At 36.9% G+C, this 21,326-nt stretch overlaps 1 protein-coding gene across 1 annotated transcript; it reads right to left on the bottom strand.

The window, feature by feature from the left end:
* Positions 1 to 3,155: 3,155 nt before the first annotated feature.
* Positions 3,156 to 9,580, bottom strand: LOC127872299 (uncharacterized). The gene is made up of 3 exons (XM_052415628.1): positions 9,553 to 9,580; positions 7,274 to 7,617; positions 3,156 to 6,581 (listed from the first exon to the last, which is right to left on the bottom strand). The coding sequence occupies exons 1-3, from the start codon at positions 9,578 to 9,580 to the stop codon at positions 3,156 to 3,158; spliced, it is 3,798 nt and encodes a 1,265-aa protein (XP_052271588.1).
* Positions 9,581 to 21,326: the final 11,746 nt, after the last annotated feature.

The raw sequence follows: 21,326 nt of genomic DNA, 5'->3' as shown, positions 1-21,326 counted from the left end.
TGGTTCTTTTCAGCCTAAAATAGAAAAAAAATTATGATCGTTAATGTTTTGGAAGTGAATCAATCGAAATAAAATTCCAGATTATACGCAAAATGACTGCCAATATAGACGCTAATGCAAATAATTGCATTTAAAATTCCATTCCACCACATTTAATCGAAATTGCTATAAAAACTGAACAAACTGTAAATCTGAAAGGCATTTTGTAAAGACCATTCAATATTATTCACTACAATCCCTCAAATGTATTATTTTACATATACATGAAAGGATTACAGACATGGAAACTAAGAAACCATAATTAACATATACATGTACGGCATAATACACCATAATACACTAGATGCGCACATCAAGTACATATATTCGTTAAGCGCAAATGATTTACACCCGCTTGATTTACATCGGGTAAGATAGGACTAAACAATACATTATTTATCATTTTTAGTTATGGTCCTTATATAATAAATAATAGTTTACCAAAGTTACTTCCCGTTGATAAGTGAAGCGGGTTTAAAATTAGTTACTTCCCTTGTTGTTGATTTCACCATTATTTTTTCAGTTGAAATATGTTTCAGCCGAAAAAACATATGGATGAATGTTTCTTCGGGTTATTCAGCAAATGTTGTGTCAAAGGTAAGTAGGAATTGAGCGATTTCAAGGACCGGAAAAAGCACAGATGTCAGTAGAAATGGCACAAAACCAGGTTTAGCCACTGAAACTTCTGGCCAAAATGATTGTGTTTGCGAATCATTTAACGCAAACTTGATTTCTTCGACACTATTTAGCATATTTTAGTTTTAACTATAAAGTGATAAAATGAGTATTCTGGTGTTGACTATGATTTATGCGCGAGTGAAAGAGATTATTTCCATTCTAACGGAATGCTCTGTACGAGTAAGGAAAAATTTTAAATAAACTTTATGTTAATATCATTTAATGATTGGGGTTTTTCATATAAACAAAACCAAATATTTCTAAAATCGTAAAAATGATCTTCAGATTGTATACCTCAATTTTGCCATTCTTTACAATGTAACATGTGAATGTTAAGTGTATATGCACATTGTTCAATATGAGTTTTGAATTTTTTTCTATTTTAACGTTATATATTGTTTAAGACCAGACTTCTAGAATTACCAGAAAGATTTACAAATGGTTTAGTATATTAACATCTGTTCGTTTGATGTTGCATTTGAAAAACAGTGTTTCCTCCGTGCAGTGTAAACATTGAACTATATATTTTAGTTGTCAATAATTTTTTGTTGAATGAACAGCCTTACCTAATCAGCTTTTAATGCATCTAAAAATAATATTATATTGAGATTTTTAATTCGCCAGCAAGATTTGTATAAAGCGGTATACCGGTAGATGTCAGATATTTTGGCTTAAAGCCACACACCTTGAACTGAAATACATGTTTATCAATACATATAGATGCAATTTGAATGTGTACAAAATTGTTAGTAAATCTATAGCCTAGTTAGCAAGTCCTTTATTATGTTTTTAAATTTTAAAACCGAAAGTAGGATTTCTATATGTAAACGTCCATTTTGACAAACGCGATATTTTTTTAGTTATAAAGCGCAAAAAGATATATTTCTATCTTTTAACCACCATATATATTCTAACTGGCATAGATACAATTAAATCTATAGCCTAGTTAGTAAGTAATTTATTATTTTTCAAACGGTACCGCTTTTAAAACCGAAAGTAGGATTTTTAGACGTATACATCCATTTCAGCCAACGCGATTATTTTTAGGTTTTGAAGCGCAAAAAAGACGGATTTCTACATTGTAACCACCGGATATATTCCAATTGGCATTGATAAAATATGTTTCTTATTTATACTTAAATTTACTTTCATTTCAAGGTGTGTGGCTTTAACTTAGGATTGTTACCTTCTGAATAAGTCTTAAACCAAAAGTATGTAAATATTAAGGTCAGAATGAGGGCATGTAATGTGCGTGTCGTAAAAGTGATCAAAGACATCATCCATTCAAGTATCAAAGCTTTGTAGCATGCGGTTTTGATAATAGACGAAAAGCGTTCTTTTTTCTTAAACCATAATTTAACCTGTTGAATTAGTCTAAGCGCAAAAGAAGGGTTATTTTAATGTTAAAATGAGGTTAGATTATGTGGGTGTTTTCAGAGTGTTCATAGATAACATCCATGCAAGTATTACAGCCTTGTAGTTAGCGATATTAGTGTTGAACGAAATGCGTCATTTAGGCAAAACCAATAATTTGGACCTTCCGAATTAGTCATAACGTAGGTCATTGTCAAAACCAAAATAAGGTCATGGGATATTTATGTGTAGATAGTTATCAAAGACAGCCATCCAAGTATCAAATATTGTTCGGAAATATTATTGATACTTTACGAAACGTATCTTTGTCGGTAAAACTCGTAGACGAAAAAACACGAACGAACAGGCCAAACGCTATATGCCTTCCGGCATCTGTAGATGCTGGTATCATAAAAAAGTAAGCCTGCTATATTCAACAGAAACCTTTGAACATGGTTATGAAATGTAATGCTTATTTTATATTTCGTAGATATAACATGCCCATGTGTACTTAAATGTAATATACTCAACAGAGAGGACAGTTTTAACCATCAACCAATCAATTAGAGACTATACAATGGAAAACATTCAAAAAGTTGACCACATGCCGTCACTGCGCCAGTAAGGAATAACTGCCAGATAGTCAATGATGAACTGGTTTATTTAACTCTCAAGTGGATACAACAATTTGGTGAAAAACGCAGTTTCAACGGCAAACTTCCAACAAAGGGGAGTAACTCATGGGAATATACCATGATAACATAACAGTGGTGTAAGGGAGAGAACTCGTACTAATTATGTACTGGCGGAACCTCTTTTCCTTCAAATGAACACAACTCATACTTCATATAATAACACATACAAAATCAGTACAGGATTAGAAAATTAAACCCAATAGATTAAAAATGTCTAATGATAGAAACACAATATTTAACTTCTACAACTATTAAGTACATAACATGTATCTTGCATATTTAGAATTTGCATCATAAAACCAAGGATAAGAAATCATTGAACAAGTCAGTCATATATACTAAGAGAACCAAACACTATTGAACATGACAAACAAACTTGCACCACTCTTATCATTCTAATACATAATCATCAAGATATTTTGGAGGCTGTCGTGAGCGTTGAGGTCTTTGCGCTGGCTCAGTGTAACCGGGCGAGGTCATACTCATAGAACTTGTTTCTGGAGACACGTGTACTTGGGGGGGTTCACAAAATGATGACGTCATATCCGGCTCATACACAATAATTGGAACTGGTTCTACACTTTCTGGCGTAGTCAATGTTGCAGGAATGCTTGAAGGTGCTGGGGGACCACTATCAGTTGGTGAATGAACACATTCGTCATCAGACTCATGGTCTGGGTCGGAGTACACTAAAGGCCTTTCGCAACACATTTTATCATACGGAACACGGTAACACTCGCTTCGTTTAACTTTATAGGATGAAGCCCGTAACTGATTTCCCGAGAACTTTTTAACAAAGCACCACTCTTCATCGCACGACACAACTAGATACCTATTGCGAGCTTTCAATTTGCTTTTATCTGAGATAAGATACACTAAATCACCGACACTTACATCACCAACACGTACCGGAACACTAGCCTTGGACTTAGATTTTTCACTGTGGGGGTGATTTTTCATACGTGAATCATGCCGCTGGAGGATCACATCACGGTCAGACACAGGGAGTTGAACATGAGTGAACTGAGAGCGTTGGGTCCACAATTCACGGGAAGACAGGCCCGTATGGCGTAGACGTGAATTCAACCTTGCGACTACAATAGCAAGGCCCATGCAAGTGACGGGGCCTCCACCTGGTTCATACCGCAACAACTCATTTTCTAGCTCTTGTATAGCCTTTTCAGCCACAGGATTCTTGTTTATGTTCTTAACACGGCCGATCTCCAACACGATGTTGAGACGTTTCAAGGCTTCGTCGCTTTGCAAAGATGCAAAACCCGGGGCGGGATCTACACGAATAACTGCAGGGGGACCGTCTAATGGATGGAGCTCAGTACACAAACACACTAAAGCATCTCTTAAAGTGTCCCTTTTTTCGTCAGGAATAAGACAGGCTTTAGTATAAGAGGTAACACTCTCACGCACGACTAGAATAGTTTGTTGATTACGTTTCAGTACATCTGCGGCGAACGACATGCCAACAACTTCTGGAGGGTCTTCGCTTGTATGCTTTATAGCGGATTCTGGTAATGACTGTAATGAAGCACACAAGTGGCACTGCCGAGTTACAGTTTCAATAGAGCTACTCAAGTCCAACGCGTAAAAGTGACGCTTCATCACAAGTTCAAGCTGGTGCTTAGATGGATGGTCTAACTTAATGTGTAGAGCGCTGACCAATCCGTCTAAAACGGCACGAGGAACAACTATCAACTCAGATGGTGGCAATAAAGGGTCACTGCGTTTTACCACCAGTAAATTATCTCTGGCGATTGATGCGACTTGAAGGTAACGTTTAACATCTTTGATCTTTGTTAGTTTTTTAGAGGGACGAGTACCTTGTTTGAGATGCGCGTGTGTACGTCGCAGATCTGGACACTCGGATTGAATTTGAAGCCACGAGGATCTGGTAGCAAACGGCAAACGCGATGTTCCATTCACAATACTGTCAATGCAGACGTTACGAACCACAGAGTCTTCAGTATTACAGATAAATGTACAGATTTGACAGGTTGGCACAGAACACTCGGGGGCATTCCTACTTGCAAAGTCTGACGGCACATTGGCAGAGCCAGCAAGATGTCTGACGCTTATCTGGAAACGACTCACAGTTGACAAAAATGACGTCACTCTCGGACTAGCGGAAAACTCACCGCGACATAGCTTCTCTACAGCCTGTACGCATGGCTGACTGTCAGTAAGTACACAAGCCGACACAGTAGACTGTATTATGTAAGGGCCAAAGTGTTTAACAGCGGACGCGATGCTCAGAGCTTCGATTTCACACGGAAGCCAAGTGACTTGATGTTTCCGCAGCTTGGCACTGAAAAAGCCTGCCAAGTGCAACTTGTCATTTCTCATCACATACAGGGTTGCTCCTATACCACGCTGAGACACGGAACCATCGGTAACTATCCACAAATGATCTGTGGGTCTCGGTATGACAATCGACTTATGATTATGCAGTGCTGCCTGTGCATCTTTGAATGATTTTAAAAAGGAGTCCGTCCAACCCACCTTGTCATGCGACTGTTTACCAGCGGCTAGGTCGTCTAGTGGGCTAACGTATCGTGAACAGTTTGGCAACACACGCCCGAGAACCTTGTACGCACCGATGAACGAACGCAACCCTTTCACAGTATCTGGAGGTGTACACAAAGACAACGGGGCAATACGGTGAGGACTTGCAGATAACTGGCCAGCAGACCAAATCCATCCAAGAATTGTAGTGGACTTCGGACAGATTACAGTCTTGGATGGTGCTAGACGCAACCCACATCGAGACAAGGCGTCTAAAACACGCTCCCACTTGATCAATAGATCATCGACAGAGTTAGCGCCACAATAAAGGTCATCGGCAAGTTTTGCGACAAACCCTTCTTGAACGAAATCTCCGAGTACACGGCACATCAGTTCTTCAAGAGCTGTTTCTGATCCGGGCATTCCCATAGCACAACGAGTGTATTCTCTAACACCGCGAAATGGAGTTGCTACACCACAATATTTCATTGACTGCTTTGACAGTGGTATCTGATAAAACGCATTTGTTAAGTCCGACTGTATTATATACCTCCATTGTCCTATTGTGCGTAGAGTGGAATCAACATCGGGCATCAGACTAGGTTGAGGCTTGCTGTATCGTCCAACATCGGAAAACGCAGTGACTAGTCTGTATCCGCCCTGTGGTTTTTTCACTAAGAAGGACGGGTTTAGGTATTCAGCCGTCACACCTACATCTTCTGGGCGACTGAAAACTCCTTGACTCTCTAACTCATCAAATTTCTGTTGGAGTTCGACAAGCTTGTCCTTCGCGTATTGTGGCACCCGTCCTTTACGCTGGGGAGGTTGTACAGGGCCCATGTTGATAACGGCTTTAAAGTCACCAACGGCACCGTTGTACCCGGATATATCCGACGCAAACACATCGTCATACTTATCACCCAATGTCAAAAACTTCATGCGTTGTTCATCTGTCAACACTTTATCAGGGTCAGTTGAGATGCATGTTGTATTAAACATGTGTAATTTGGGAACTGATTGATGGCTAAGCTGTGTTCCTGTAATGGGTGTAAGAACCCCAACTTTCATTGTCTCTGTATTCCTTATGAAACCAACATGTTCATGCCTTAACACTCGCTGTGGTTCCTGTGTCTCGTTGGCGATTCTGATGCAACCGCCAACTGATTCGATAACCTGCGGTTTTATCCAGAAAATACCAGAGTCATGTTTGGGCTCAATCGCCACAGTGTCCTCAGGTCCAATATCAGACGGCACATTCAACTCAATGAAGGAACCTGGCCATACGACAGATGACGTAGACTGAGCTCGTAAGACAAAGGCTTGGGTGCGTCGTACATGTTACTTGGCGAGTCAGATTTGGAGGAGCCATAATTAACATGTTCAATGCCGCCGATCAGTATTTCATGTTTAGCAGGTCGAATTGAAATGTCATTGGTACACATAAATGGTATCCCCGCTAGAACATCGACATCTAAGTCATTCACTACTAGAGCCTCTAATTTCAGATCAGTGTCACCTCTCGAGACATAGAAATGTGTCTCCCCAATGATTTGTAATGGAGTGACACCATCAGCCTGGAGCGCGCTCTGGTTTGTTTTCATCACCGGAGCTCCAATGTACTGCACGACTGAGCTTTTTATCATGCTAACCTCAGCCCCACTGTCCAATGTCAACAATATGGGAAACTGTCTATAGAACGTTTTCAAGACTGGTGACTGTTTGGTGCTGACGCGTCGCGAACAGTGAGTTACAACTGGTTGCAAACTATGGGTTTCAGAGTCCAATGTATCATCATGACCAATATCCTCGTTTTCGTCAGAGTATGTAGTGAAGCGGATTTTTTCAGATGATTTCATGTACTTTCTATCTTCCTCTGGTAAGTATGTACACTTACTCAAAAAATGCTGGAAATTCGGTCTTTTTGCTTGCTTGCATATTGGGCAAGTTGGTCGCTTAGGTGGTAATTTCCGTTGGAAAGATGACCTGAGTACCTTCGCATCAGCAAGAGAATGAACTTCATCGAGTAGGCTAGAGATCGCCAACGATATTTCGGGTTTAAGGGATGCAAGCGTTCTAGATCTAAGATCTGTTGCGTACTTTTGTTTCACTAATGCCGGTAGATTTGGATGAATCAATCGTAACCATGTCAAGACTATCATATTCTCGACAGTAGGGGTCAGTTCCTCATCTTGATCTGGGACTTCGCCGTGGTGAGTTATCAATCCACCCCCTTTCATAAGGTTGTCGTCCACAAAGCTAGACAACCTCTGGTATAGATCCTCAGGACGTTCGTTGGGCTCTAAATGGATCTGATCTAGGTCTAAAAAATGTCCGCCTGTAGATTGGAAACCAAAATGTAATCGAATTGACTGCCATATGTTGTTAATGCTGACTGAATTTCGCACTATAGTGTTTCTTGCAATAATAGGGCAGTAATTGGCTATTTGACCCAACATAAGCTCAAGTTGCGCCACTTTTTGAGCAGCAGTACGACCTCCCTCTCCGCCATCATCTGTGAAACCGCGTAGGGGATTAGCTGCTGTTTTACGACCCCAAGTAGTTCCATCTACCAAGAATGTTGCAAAATTAGGATCTAGAGACAATGTGTATTGTAGATTTTGGCGCCATGCCTCAAAGGTAGTAATACTTTCAGTTCTTGTTAACTGCCACTGTTTAGGGGCACGGTTGGTATGGGCCATGGTGAAATGCGAAAACACAAACTGTCAGAGTTCACAATAGAGGGTGTTAAACTGTTCCAAGTTCACATTTGATGTACAGTGACTTTTACTGCTCTATCTGTTTATGATTTGCAATGTTCCTTTCCGATTAGATGTTTTGTAGATTACCGTAGGTTCGTATACAGTGCTGCCACCACGCCAGTAAGGAATAACTGCCAGATAGTCAATGATGAACTGGTTTATTTAACTCTCAAGTGGATACAACAATTTGGTGAAAAACGCAGTTTCAACGGCAAACTTCCAACAAAGGGGAGTAACTCATGGGAATATACCATGATAACATAACAGTGGTGTAAGGGAGAGAACTCGTACTAATTATGTACTGGCGCTGTTTGTATTGAACATGATATGGTATGAATAATCTCCTTCCATGTCCAAAGCACACACCATTTACTGTGTCGAGATATTACCCTTGTAATGAACATTGATCTGATACTGTAAAACCATTAAATTTCGTGTGGTACAAATTTTCGTGGATTTCGTTGGTCCGCTGAACCACGAATTCAAGAACCAACGATTATGTATACATTTGTAATTCAAAATCGGTCATTTCCGAATGTCATGTCGGGCAATCGTGCTATAGTAGTAGGACGTGTCTGAATTGTTCCCGTTTCCAACCATTCTGAAAGAGATTTGAATGAGCTATGCTAGTTAATACTATATGTTGTTTTCTTGATAAGTGTTTGGGTAATAATACTTTTTAAATCAGGCACGGTATTTAAAACGTACATTAACGATTGTTCTCTTTTACGTGACGTCGTTATATTAACAGTTTGCAGATTTATCACATATGTCAATTGGTGCAAATTAAAGTTAAAAGAGACATAACGGTTTTCGCACGTGTATTTTGGGGACCTTATTACTCAATTTTTACTACTAGGGGATCGATTGCGCTGAGAATTGCAAATATTGTCAAAACAACATTGATGGCAATTAGCGAGCGGGGACCCACAAGTGCGCCGCTTTGTCTCTCTTATTGCTCTTATCGACAATTATCGGCAACACTTTCATGCTTCAGTGCACATTAACCTCAAGTCTTGCTGTCAACACAGATTAGCAGATTATGCTTCGTTATTACTCTTGCTGTTTTAATAAAAGTGTAATTATTATGATGGTCAGTCTTCCCTAAAAAATGTGAAATCCATGAAATTACGTGTCAATTAATAAGTTTTTTTTTTTTTTGTTAAACCACGATATTTCATACAGACGAATTTTTATACGTTTACAGTATTTGCAGTTAACTTGGCAAAGCCTTTATTGCAGGCTATCAATAAATAACAATAACGATCATCTACAGGACTTGATCCTTTACCGTACAAGTGGTTGGATGCATGGTCAAATTATCTGTTCAGGTTTCTACATAATTATATTGATGGACCAAATTATTGATTTGTACAAACAACAGCTTTGTTGGAGTATTCGTTGCAACAAAAAAGATATATCAGAAGAAGGTATGGATGTGTGCTGCACACACAAGTTTCAAATGGACAATCGTAAGATAACTAAAATCCTTACCTTCGACAAATAATCACCTTCGCTATCATCAGACATCGGTGCCATAGAGAAACCAGTCGCACCATGTTCCAACAAACTATCGAACCTAACAGTCGACTCTTTATCATCATCAATATCATTATCTTCTACTTGCACTATGTCCGTTTGGTAAAAAAGCGGTACCGAAATATCGGAGTCAACTGTAGATAACTCAACTGTGCAAATATCGGTTAACCCATCTGAAAAAGGTAGACATACAATAACTCAATTGTATGGTTAACTTTTGTTTTAAATTATTTGTACAAATAAGCATAAGGTTCAGGTTTAAAAAAGCAATCTAATCTTACATCGCTAGTTCATTCGAAATCGATCGTGTTGTCAGTAACAAATTAATTACTTGATGTCTACCACAACACTAGTTTTCCTTAGACTAAGAAGGAAACTGTGTTCGAGATAACAACGACATATTTGGTCTTTATAGAATAAAATCAGAACAAACTTGCATATTCCAAATATGACTACCAAGGTTTCTTCAACCTTGCTTAAGTAGCTTTTGAGTAAGCACAGAACTATGATTTATTAGTTAACACAATTTGAATCTGACGGAAAAGAAATATCCGCTTACCGAGTTTCATCAACATTGATTAAGTACTTTTTGTGTTTTCGAAGGATCCAGAGTTTGGTTTCTGATTATTTCTGTAAAAATAAAACCACATTTTTTTTCCGACGAAAAACAAAACCATGAAATAACATGCATATTCTCTGTATGGCCGCCTGTCAACATACCGGGTTCAACAAAGCTTAAGCACTTTTTAAGTGGTCTAATGATCCAGAATTTAGAGTCCAATTAATTCTTTAAATAGCAACCAACATATTTGGCGGACGAAACAACTGCAATAATATTCGACATACAGGCCTATATTCACCTACCGTGTTTATTCGATCAAGCTTACTTTAAGAGTTACCGTTAATACAGAAATACATTTTTTAAATTATGATGTGACCATAACAACCACAATTCTGTCAGACACATTTAAATACATTACTTTCATATTTTAGCCCTCTATCCACAATTAACGTTTTAACAACCTAGCTTATGCATTTTGAGTTATCGCAGGATACAGATTCGGAGAGACCGAGAGATCGGCAAACAAGGGGTAAACATGTAGACCCCGCCGTTTAAACGCGTAGGGGACTCGATAGAATAGGAGAGGTCTTAGAAAGCTCACCGGATTAACAAAATAAGTTTTATGTTGATTTTGCTAAAATATTGTCTCAAGAGTGAAGAGTGTAAGAAGTTCACACACACGCACGCACGCGCGCGCGCACGCACGCACGCACGCACGCACGCACGCACTCACACACACACACACACAGACATACATACATACAGATACATACATACATACATACATACATACATACATACATACATACATACATACATACATACATACATACATACATACATACATACATACATACATACATACATACATACATACATACATACATACATACATACATACATACATACATACATACATACATACATACATACATACATACATACATACATACATACATACATACATACATAATACAAAGAAAATTTGTAATGGAGCTCATCATCAGGCAGATTTACATGTGAGCACCACTAAAATCTGACAAAACATAAGTCGTGCTAAAAATTAAGAAAATGCTTACAGATTTACATGTGAGCAGCACTAAATCTGATAAAACATAAGTCTTGCTCAAAGTTAAGATAATGCTAACAGATTAACATGTGAGCATCAATAAAATCTGATAAAAAAATTAGTATTGCTAAAAGTTTAGATACGGCTTAAAATGCTATTTATACAAAAGATGTGTTCGTGTATTTAAAGGGGCCTTTTCACTGATTTTGGCATTTTTTAACTTATTCATTAAATGCTTTATATCGATAAATGTAAACATTGGATCGTAAAAGCTCCAGTAAAAAATCAAGAATATAATTAAAAAAAGGAAAAGAACATTGCCCGGACCAGGTTTCGAACCAGTGACCCCTGGAGTCCTGCCAGAGTCCTGAAGTAAAAACGCTTTAGCCTACTGAGCTATTCCGCCGAGAACACATATGTGACGTATTTTATACCTTATATAAGCAATATTCGTAGTTTCACAAAATTTAGCGACAAAAACAGAACTCTCCAAATTATTCAATCGTTTCGCGTTGCAACGCTTTATAATTTTTAGGTTTTAAAATCGTCAAAAGATGCATATACTGGCTATATTAGACCATGGTAAATGTTCAGTATTACTGTTTCCTCACAAATATCATAACTAAAACGAAAATTTGCGAATCTGAAACAACTTTTTTCAATTTTGTCAATTTACCAAAGCGTGAAAAGATCCCTTTAAGATCATATGGCAGGTCTTGGCGCTGACTTTAACCATGTCTTCATTCGATAGTACAATCACTAGTCTATCATTATCACAAAGTGAGTTAAAAGATCTGTTTATCTCAATAGCTTTAGAGATAAGGTCAATCCTAACAGAGTTGTAGGCATCACAGTGAAACAAAACATGGGATTCGTTTTCAATATCTAGCATACATAAGGGACAGATACGCAGATTTTCTGGAATACTCTCATACCTTCCAGTCTCTAATCTAAGTGGAGCAGTTCAACATCTAAACTTAGCAAGAGCAGATCTATGTCGTAAGGGTAGTGTAGATGTAACATACGTTTCTACAGAAAACTGTCTATAAGTTCTACGTTTATTACGCCCCCTACCAGATGGCTTGACTTCAGCATTAACATCATTTTTCCATATGCTAACATATTTATGCATGGTGTGGGACAACACTTGTTCACACAAATCTCTCAGGTTTCTGTCACTAAAGTCATTCAATGGATGTAACAAACAGATATCGTTAAAATTAGTTTTAAAATAAAATTGCCGATTCTTACAAATTCTGCTACTTTAAACCAAACAGAACAAAAATACTTTTTATTCATTCTACCACTGTCCATATAAACAAGTCTATACCAATGGTGTGCAATATATTTCCACTGTTTAACATGTGGTGATTGCCAGGCAGTGTCGCCATACAAAGCATTTATAGGTGTGTATCGGCCTGTACCAAGGAAAAATCGAATAGCTCGACTTTCTACTGCATTAATACACGAAAATGATTTAGTACCCCAAATGGCCGCATCATATGAAAGTATAGGCCAGACGGTAGTATCATATAGTTTGGTAAATACTTTATATGGCAATCCGCCCGCCGATTTACATTTAGCAATTAGAAGACCAAGCCTTCTACCAGCACTTTGTGCCACACATTTAGCAGTGGCACCATAATCTAAATGCTCATCTTATAGGAGACCAAGGTACATGTACTTGTTCACAACTTGCAGATTGTAGTCACCTCATGTTAATGAGATTGTTGTTCTATTTTTACAATTAGGTCTAAAATGCACTATTTGGCTTTTAACAGGATTCACAACCATACAATTAAAGGAACACCATGTATTTAAAACATTTAACATAAAGTGTAGATCCTGCTCATTATCGGAGATAAGAACAATGTCGTCTGCATAAAGTAATATACAAAGTCTTTCATTATCACTAATTGGTATTCCTTTGTCCAGGGCTTTAATTGCAACAGCTAGATCGTTAATAAACAGATTAAAAAGTAAGGTTGACAGGCCACAGCCCTGTCGAAGGCCACATTGAACCTCAAACTCTTCAGTATAGAGGCCATTAACTCGTACACATGATGTTACATTATTATATAATGATTTGATAGCTACGACAATTTTACCATTAACTACTATCACTGTAGTCAACTTATTCCACAGAATGCCTCTTTCTACGAGATCGTACGCCTTTTTAAAATCAATAAAGGCACAGAAAGTAGACTGCCTTAAACGCTTTCTTGTTTCAATAATATTAGTTAGAGTCGATAAATGATCAATTGTACTCCTATTTTTCCGAAAGCCATTTTGCTCATCAACAATGACATCATTATCCTCAGACCATTTTATATTCTGTCATTTAAAATGGAGCTATACAATTTATCCATGGAACAGGATAATTCAATGCCTCTGTAGGTAAAGGTGTCTCGTAGATCAGTTGTACTTGACTTAGGAAAGGGACTTATAATTATTTACCCCACTCAGATGGTACTTTGCAAGAGTAAAAACAAACATTAAAACGAATATGTAAAAAAGAAACACAGACATCATTTTTTAACACGTCTACAGGTATTGAGTCTTTACCACATGCTTTACCACGCTTTGCTTTAATAATGGCCTTCCATACTTCAGATAAAGTTATATTTTCATTTAAACTTTCACAATTTAGTATGTTCCCAGCATTGTTATTTCCTAACCATGATTAATATAAAATATAATTGTTTCTGTTGCAAAACAGACTGCTAAAATCTTTCTTCCATTTTGACAAAACGGTGTCAATATTATCTGATATAGAGCCATCATCACAGACAACTTCTAGAGGGATAGCTTTATTTCTAGACTGAGCAACACCAATTTTTCCAATGGATTTCCAAAACTCCAACTGATTCTCTTCACATTGAGAGGCAAGATTAGTTTGAAATGAGACCCAGTATGCACGTTTACTTTTCTGAACTTCACGGTCAAAAGCACGTCTTGCCCTTACAAACAAGTATTTAATATGTAACAAGGTAAGTTTTTTCGGACATATAAAGGTTCAAATCAGTTACTATATGTTGCGTACATAAAATCGATCTATTTGTTGTTTGATTACATCCTTAATTGTTCTTGTTCATTAAATTTAATTTATTCTGACAGAATTTCAATTTCTGAGATTTGTTTAACTAAAAATTGTCGCGAAGAAGTGACAAGTAGAGAGATTTTTGTGGTCACCACACACCGAGCTTTTAGATTGTGTTCCAATCCAGAGTTCGTTTTTAGTAAAAACAAATACTAAATTAACAACAATATAATCGTTCCAAAAATGCATTTCCATGCATGCTTATGTTTTATTCAGACATAATTAGTAAAATTATGTTTGATATTGTGCATGAATATCAATAAAAACGATGATTTTGTCGACCTTCTCTATATGTGCTATATGAATTCCATCTCTTTTTGCCAGTGTGTGTGAATGTCCGAGATTATTTACAGGTCATCGTTGCGTCTTCACGACTACCTTATGTGCTAACCTGACCCTGTGACCTTTCAGGGGAAAATATTTTAATTTTGAGCCAAAGTAGGTCAAATTTACCCCAACTGCCTGAGTTTTCGCCGAAGATTAATTATTATTATAATATTATTATTGTTTTTAATACTTATAAAAAAAGGAAAACAAGAGCTTGTCACAGTAGTGCCAAATCATCGCCGAAATGTGTTTGCTTGTATTACAACATTTGTTTTAGAGTAGAATATTTGTAAAAACAAATAAAGGGAGATAATTCATTATGCTCCGGACAAAAATTTACTTTGAAATTAAATAAAGGAAGATAATTCAAACACTAAGGTAGTAAGAGTTATGGTTCTTAGTCACTGCACTTCTCCTACTTGCCATCTGTTTATATTTCAAGTTTCAAGTAAATCCCTTCAGCAGATTTAGAGTTATGCTCCGGACAAAAATTTACTTTAAAATTATATAAAAGGGGAGATAATTCAAAAACTAAGGTAGATAGAGTTATGGTTCTTGGTCACTGCACTTCTCTTAGTTGCCATCTGTTTATATTTCAAGTTTGAAGTAAATCCCTTTAGTAGATTTAGAGTTATGCTCCGTATAAAAATTAACTTTAAAGTTTTATAAAAGGGGAGATAATTCAAAAACTAAGGTAGATAGAGTTATGGTTCTTAATCATTACACTTTTCCTACTTGCCATCTGTTTATATTTCAAGTTTCAAGTAAATCCCTTCAGTAGATTTAGAGTTATGCTCCGGACAAAAATTTACTTAAAAATTATATAAAAGGGGAGATAATTCAAAGACTAAGGTAGACAGAGTTGTGGTTCTTGGTCCCTACACTTCTCCTAGTTCCCATCTATTTAAATTTCAAGTTTCAAGTAAATCCCTTTAGTATATTTAGAGTTATGCTCCGGACAAAACTTAAGTTTAAAGTTATATACAAGGGACAAAATTGTCACAAAACCAGGTATTCATTGTGAAAAAAAAATCTGATAAAGGGAGAAAACTCAAACTGAACTTTTGAAATGAACAAACAAAATTAACCCCCTTTGTAAGTTTGTTTTTTTTAAATCTATTTTTAGTCGTGGCGACCTTGACATTGGAGATATTGACGTGATTCTTTCGTGCGACACACCGTCCCATGATGGTGAACAAATGTGCCAAATGATTTTAAAATCTCACAATGAATGACATAGTTATGGCCAGGACAAGCTCATTTATGGCCATTTTTGACCTTTGAACTCAAAGTAAGACCTTGACCTTGGAGATATCGACGTAATTATTTCGCGCGACACACCGTCCAATGATGGTGAACAAATGTGCCAAATGATTTTAAAATCTGACAATGAACGACATAGTTATGGCCCGGACAAGCTTGTTCCGCCCGCCCGCCAGCCAGCCCGCCCGCCAGCCAGCCAGCCAGCCCGCCCGCATTCGCCAATCTAATAACCAGTTTTTTCCTTCGGAAAACCTGGTTAAAAAGGGGAGATATTTGAAAAACTAAGGTAGATAGAGTTATGGTTCTTAGTCACTGCACTTTTTCTACTTGCCATCTGTTTATATTTCAAGTTTCAAGTAAATCCCTTCAGAAGATATGCTCCGGACAAAAATGTACTTAATCATCACTAAGATTAACATAACGTTCATTATCATCATTACCAGTATTATCACCACTGTTATTATTATCGTTATTATAATTATTACAATTAATGATTTTTTTTTGCATAGTTGTGCTTACTGAATTGAGTGCTTTTATTGTCTTTTTGCCAACCAGTTGACGGAGTCTAAACTTTGCAGGTGCGCGTGACTTCACTCATCAACTGGTCTATAAGTGTTTATTGTGTCTTAAATCTCAGCCAGAGATTATTGTGTTTTAAACCTCAGCATGAACTTGTGTCTAAAACCCAGAGCCTATTGCGTTTTAAAACTCAGGCAGAGCTCTGCTTGTCTTAAACAGAGCAAACACTTTTTGTGTCTTAAAACACAGCCCGAACCTGTGTCTTAGAACACATCAAGAATGTATTGGTTCCTTAACCTCAGACATAACTAATTGTGTCAACTACTAAAACTCTACAGACTGATTAAGCTTTACATGTAAATAAATTACATTCCATAAGCCAACTATTTATCAAACATAGGGAAATAAGCTAAGCACATCATAGGGTGCAGATTCAACTGGGTTTTCAAAGGTTTACACGTGGGCTCAAGACAGAATGTAAACACACCATTTAAAACTTTATTTTTGGAAATATTTCAAGTTATTGAAATACTTTTGCAAAAATCTTTAGTGCGTAAAAGACAGTTTTTCAGTTTGGTATATCTTAAGGTATAAGAATGATCCTTTAATACGTCTGAAATCGGTGACAAAATTTCACGTTCCGTGAAGCATAACAGTGCAGTATACATAATTTTTTTAACAAGAACAGCCTTTTTAAATAAATTAATTTTGATATATTTCACATTTCCATAAGCAGCATAAAAATCTGTCTTTAATGCACTAGTTGAAACTCTTACGAAAAATTGTTTTGAACAATTATTTGAAAAAAGCACCACTCACGATTGTGTTTACACCAATTAACGTTTAATTGTGAACCCCACAAAGTCACATGATCCTGCACCCAGATCATTTGTTTTTGGCCGTTTAAACTCTGCATAAATAACTTCACCTGGCAGTAAACTGTTGTGAACACCATGATCTATGCCTAAAAACTTACTCCCATTCCAACTGATAAAACCAAACCTTAAAGGGTCCTTTCCACAGTTTGTTTGCATGTTTTGAAGTTACAATAAGTTATCGTGTATAAGGCGTATTTTTTTACCTCCAAATTTGAAATTAAAGTTTGCGCGCGTTATACATTGTATTCATTAAATGCTTTAAATTGATAAATGTAAACATTGGAACTTAATAGTAAAAAAACAAGAATACAATTTTGTATTCAGAAAGAAAAAAAGTAATCCTCAAATGGCCTCGAACCACACTCGCCTATCCAAGCTCATACATAGTGTCATGCATTTTATACTTTATATAAGCAATCCTTGATGTGTCACAAAATATAACGATAATAAAAGAAACAAATTCTCCAAATTATTCCATTGTTTCACTTTATTAACGCTTTATAATGTTCAGGTTTTTAAATCGTCAAAAGATGCATATAATAGATATTTTAGAGCATGGTATATGTTCAGTATTACTGTTTCCTCACAAATATCATAACTACAAGAATTTGCGAATCTTAAACAAATTTTTGCAATTGTGTCAATATACCAAAACTTTAAAATGTCCCTTAAATTACACAAGAGGGCCAAGATGGCCCTAGTTCGCTCACCTGTGAGGAGTCGGTTCATTCAATCTTTACCTTATGTCAAACTTGACATAGATATTGACCAGACAAACATCCTGGTCAAGTTTCATCATTATTGAACCAAAACTCTGGCGTAGGGAGTGTTTTTGTTTTTGTAAGATTTGAAATGGTGACCTATATTTTGAGTTGACCCCCCTTACCAAACATCAAACTTTGCTTACAAGGATTTTGTATAATATAATGCAAATTTTGACAATCTAAGGGCAATAATTATGGCATTAATTACGTGATTTTGCTCATCATCAAACTTGACTGAAATCTTTCAGAAACTTTGATAAAGAATGCTTGAGAAATGTGAATGCTAGAGTGTTTACAAACCAAATGTGGACGGACGGACAGCGGACAAAGACCAATTCTAAAACCTCACCTGAGCAATCAGGTGAGCTAAAAAGAGTGTTTCACCGATCTGAGCCATTTTCCAACTTGTCCAAGAAATCAACAAGAGGACCATGCTGGCCCTGTATCGCTCCACTGTTTTTATGCGAAACAAGGGCTGTTTGTAAAACATGCATGCCCCCCTATATGGGCTATAAGTTGTAGTAGCAGCCATTGTGTGAATACGTTTTTTGTCACTGTGAGTGGTGGTGGTGGTGGTTGTGGTGGTGATGGTGGTGGTAGCAGCAGAAGAAATAATAGTAGTAGTAGTAGTAGTAGTAGTAGTAGTAGTGGTGGTAGTAGTAGTAGAAGTAGTAGAAGTAGTAGTAGTAGGAGAAGTAGTAGTAGTAGTAGTAGTAGAAGTAGTAGTAGTAGTAGTAGTAGTAGTAGTAGTAGTAGTAGTAGTAGTAGTAGTAGTAGTAGTAGTAGTAGTAGTAGTAGTAGTTATAGTAGTAGTAGTAGTAGAATAGTAGTAGTAGTAGTAGTAGTAATAGAATTAGTAGTAGTAGTAGTAGTAGTAAAAGAAGTAGAAGTAGGAGCAGCAGCAGCAGCAGCAGCAGCAGCTGCAGCAACAGCAGTAGTAGTAGTAGTAGTATGCATTACAAAAATGCAGTTAGCCTTACATTTGGTAAAATTTAAATATATTACAAGGGAGGCAAATGCTGTAACAATAAATTTAAGTGCTGGTGGTGGTGGTGGTGGTAGCAGCAGAAGAAATAATAGTAGTAGTAGTAGTAGTAGTAGTACTAGTAGTAGTAGTAGTAGTAGTAGTAGTAGTAGTAGTAGTAGAAGTAGTAGTAGTAGTAGTAGTAGTAGTAGTAGTAGTAGTAGTAGTAGTAGTAGTAGTAGTAGTAGTAGAAGTAGTAGTAGTAATACTAGTAGTAGTAGTAGTAGTAGTAGTAGTAATAGTAGTAGTAGTCTCAGGGTTGTCATAATTAACCGATTGCCGATCAAATTCATCGGTTAAAATCGCCAGAAAATCGGTTGTTTTTCCCGAATCTTTAAAATTGCGATCGGAAGTTTTGATCACACAAACCAATAATTGACGTGGAATAACCGTAGTATAGTAGAGCGACGCCCGGTCATTCAGTCAGTCCATTAACTCCGCCTAAGAGCTACTGTTTTCAATGAAGTTTTAGTATACCTGACAAGTTATATCACGATCCGGAATGAAAAGTACTCGGTAAAATGTAAAGAAAGACGCGTTTTTATTCTCAGAAATTCACTTTCACTTTCTCAAACTTTTCTGAAAGGAGTTACATGTAACAGTTTAGATTGAGTTGTTGATTTTTCGTAATTACTAAATATAAACGGTTCTCAATGCTCTCAAATCGCGTTACGTGATTCACGCATGTTCAATGGGAATTCCCAAATCCCACAATTCAATTTATATATGCACTTGCGTTAAATGGCGGACGACATTCATCGTCAATATTGGCCATAATTTGGTTTTGAAAAAAAGAAATCGTAATAATACTGGATTATCGGGTAATGGATAGAATTGGAACATGCAATGATCTATCAATGTAACATGTTTTAACATTGTACAGTATACTAAAAATGTGAAAATCTTAAAATTGTCTATTCTTTCTAGACCTCATTTTAACTTTTTATGCTCTAAGAATAGCAGTATTTTGTCCCCAAAATGTCTAGAATTTGTTTGCGGTCGGGGGCTTCGCCCCCTGACCCCCCATACCAGGGCCTTGCCCTGGACCTTGAACCCCGGCCGAATCGGTTACTATTCCAAAATAATCCTTTGTTTACAATCATAATGACAACCCTGTCAGTAGTAGTAGTAGTAGTAGTAGTAGTAGTAGTCGAAGTAGAAGTAGTAGTAGTAGTAGCAGCAGCAGCAGCAGTAGTAGTAGTAGTAGTAGTAGTAGTAGTAGTAGTAGTAGTATGCATTACAAAAAAGCAGTTAGCCTTACATTTGGTAAAATTTAAATATATTACAAGGGAGGCAAATGCTGTAACAATAAATTTAAACTTATTACATTTGTATCCCCTGTATATAGGTAGATATAATAGTGTATTACCTCCCCTGTCCTGCTTATATTTATATTAATCAACAAAATTAAACATTAACACAATATTTAATATACAAAATATACAAAAAATCTCATATTCTGATAATATTTTTACTGATCCACTGTATTTTACTAAAAGGATGATGTTTCATTGGACTGATAATTATAGATTTAGGATTACAGACCAGTTGCTTCAGTAATATTGTTCAGAGTGTGCCCTGTTGGCTGCGTATGCATTCTTGAGTTATCATTCAAAAAACATTTTACTATATCGAGTCACCTTGACCTTTGACCTAGTGACCTCAAAATCAATAGGGGTCATCTGCGAGTCATGATCAATGTACCTATGAAGTTTCATGATCCTAGGCCCAAGCGTTCTTGAGTTATCGTATGACAACAACCTGGTGGACGGACGGACCGACCGACCGACATGAGCAAAGCAATAAACCCCCTCTTCTTCGAAGGGGGGCATAAAAAAGCGTGCAATGTGCTTTGGTTGAAATGTACTCAAGCATGTGACTTTCTCTTTCTATCCCTCGTCCCACTGGGCACTTAAAGTTGGAAGGGTGAGCATTTTTATATATAAATTTGGACCCAGGGGAATAATTTGAACAAACTTGGTAGAGAACTATAAGATGTCACTACATACCAAATTTGGTAGCCCTAGGCCCATTGGTTATGGACAGGAAGATTTTTAAAGTTTGCAAAAAAGAGGCTTTATATAAGCATATGTTCAGTTTTGTGACCCCTGAGGCAGAGTCAAATTTGAGCCCAGGGGAATAATTTGAACAAATTTGGTAGAGGCCTATTAGATGTCACTACATACCAAATTTAGTAGCCCTAGGCTCTATAATTATGAACGAGAAGATTTTTCAAGTTT

The sequence above is a fragment of the Dreissena polymorpha genome, chromosome 3 (assembly GCF_020536995.1).
Source record: "Dreissena polymorpha isolate Duluth1 chromosome 3, UMN_Dpol_1.0, whole genome shotgun sequence".
NCBI lineage: Eukaryota > Metazoa > Mollusca > Bivalvia > Myida > Dreissenidae > Dreissena > Dreissena polymorpha.
This window is presented reverse-complemented; position numbering and strand designations above follow the sequence as displayed.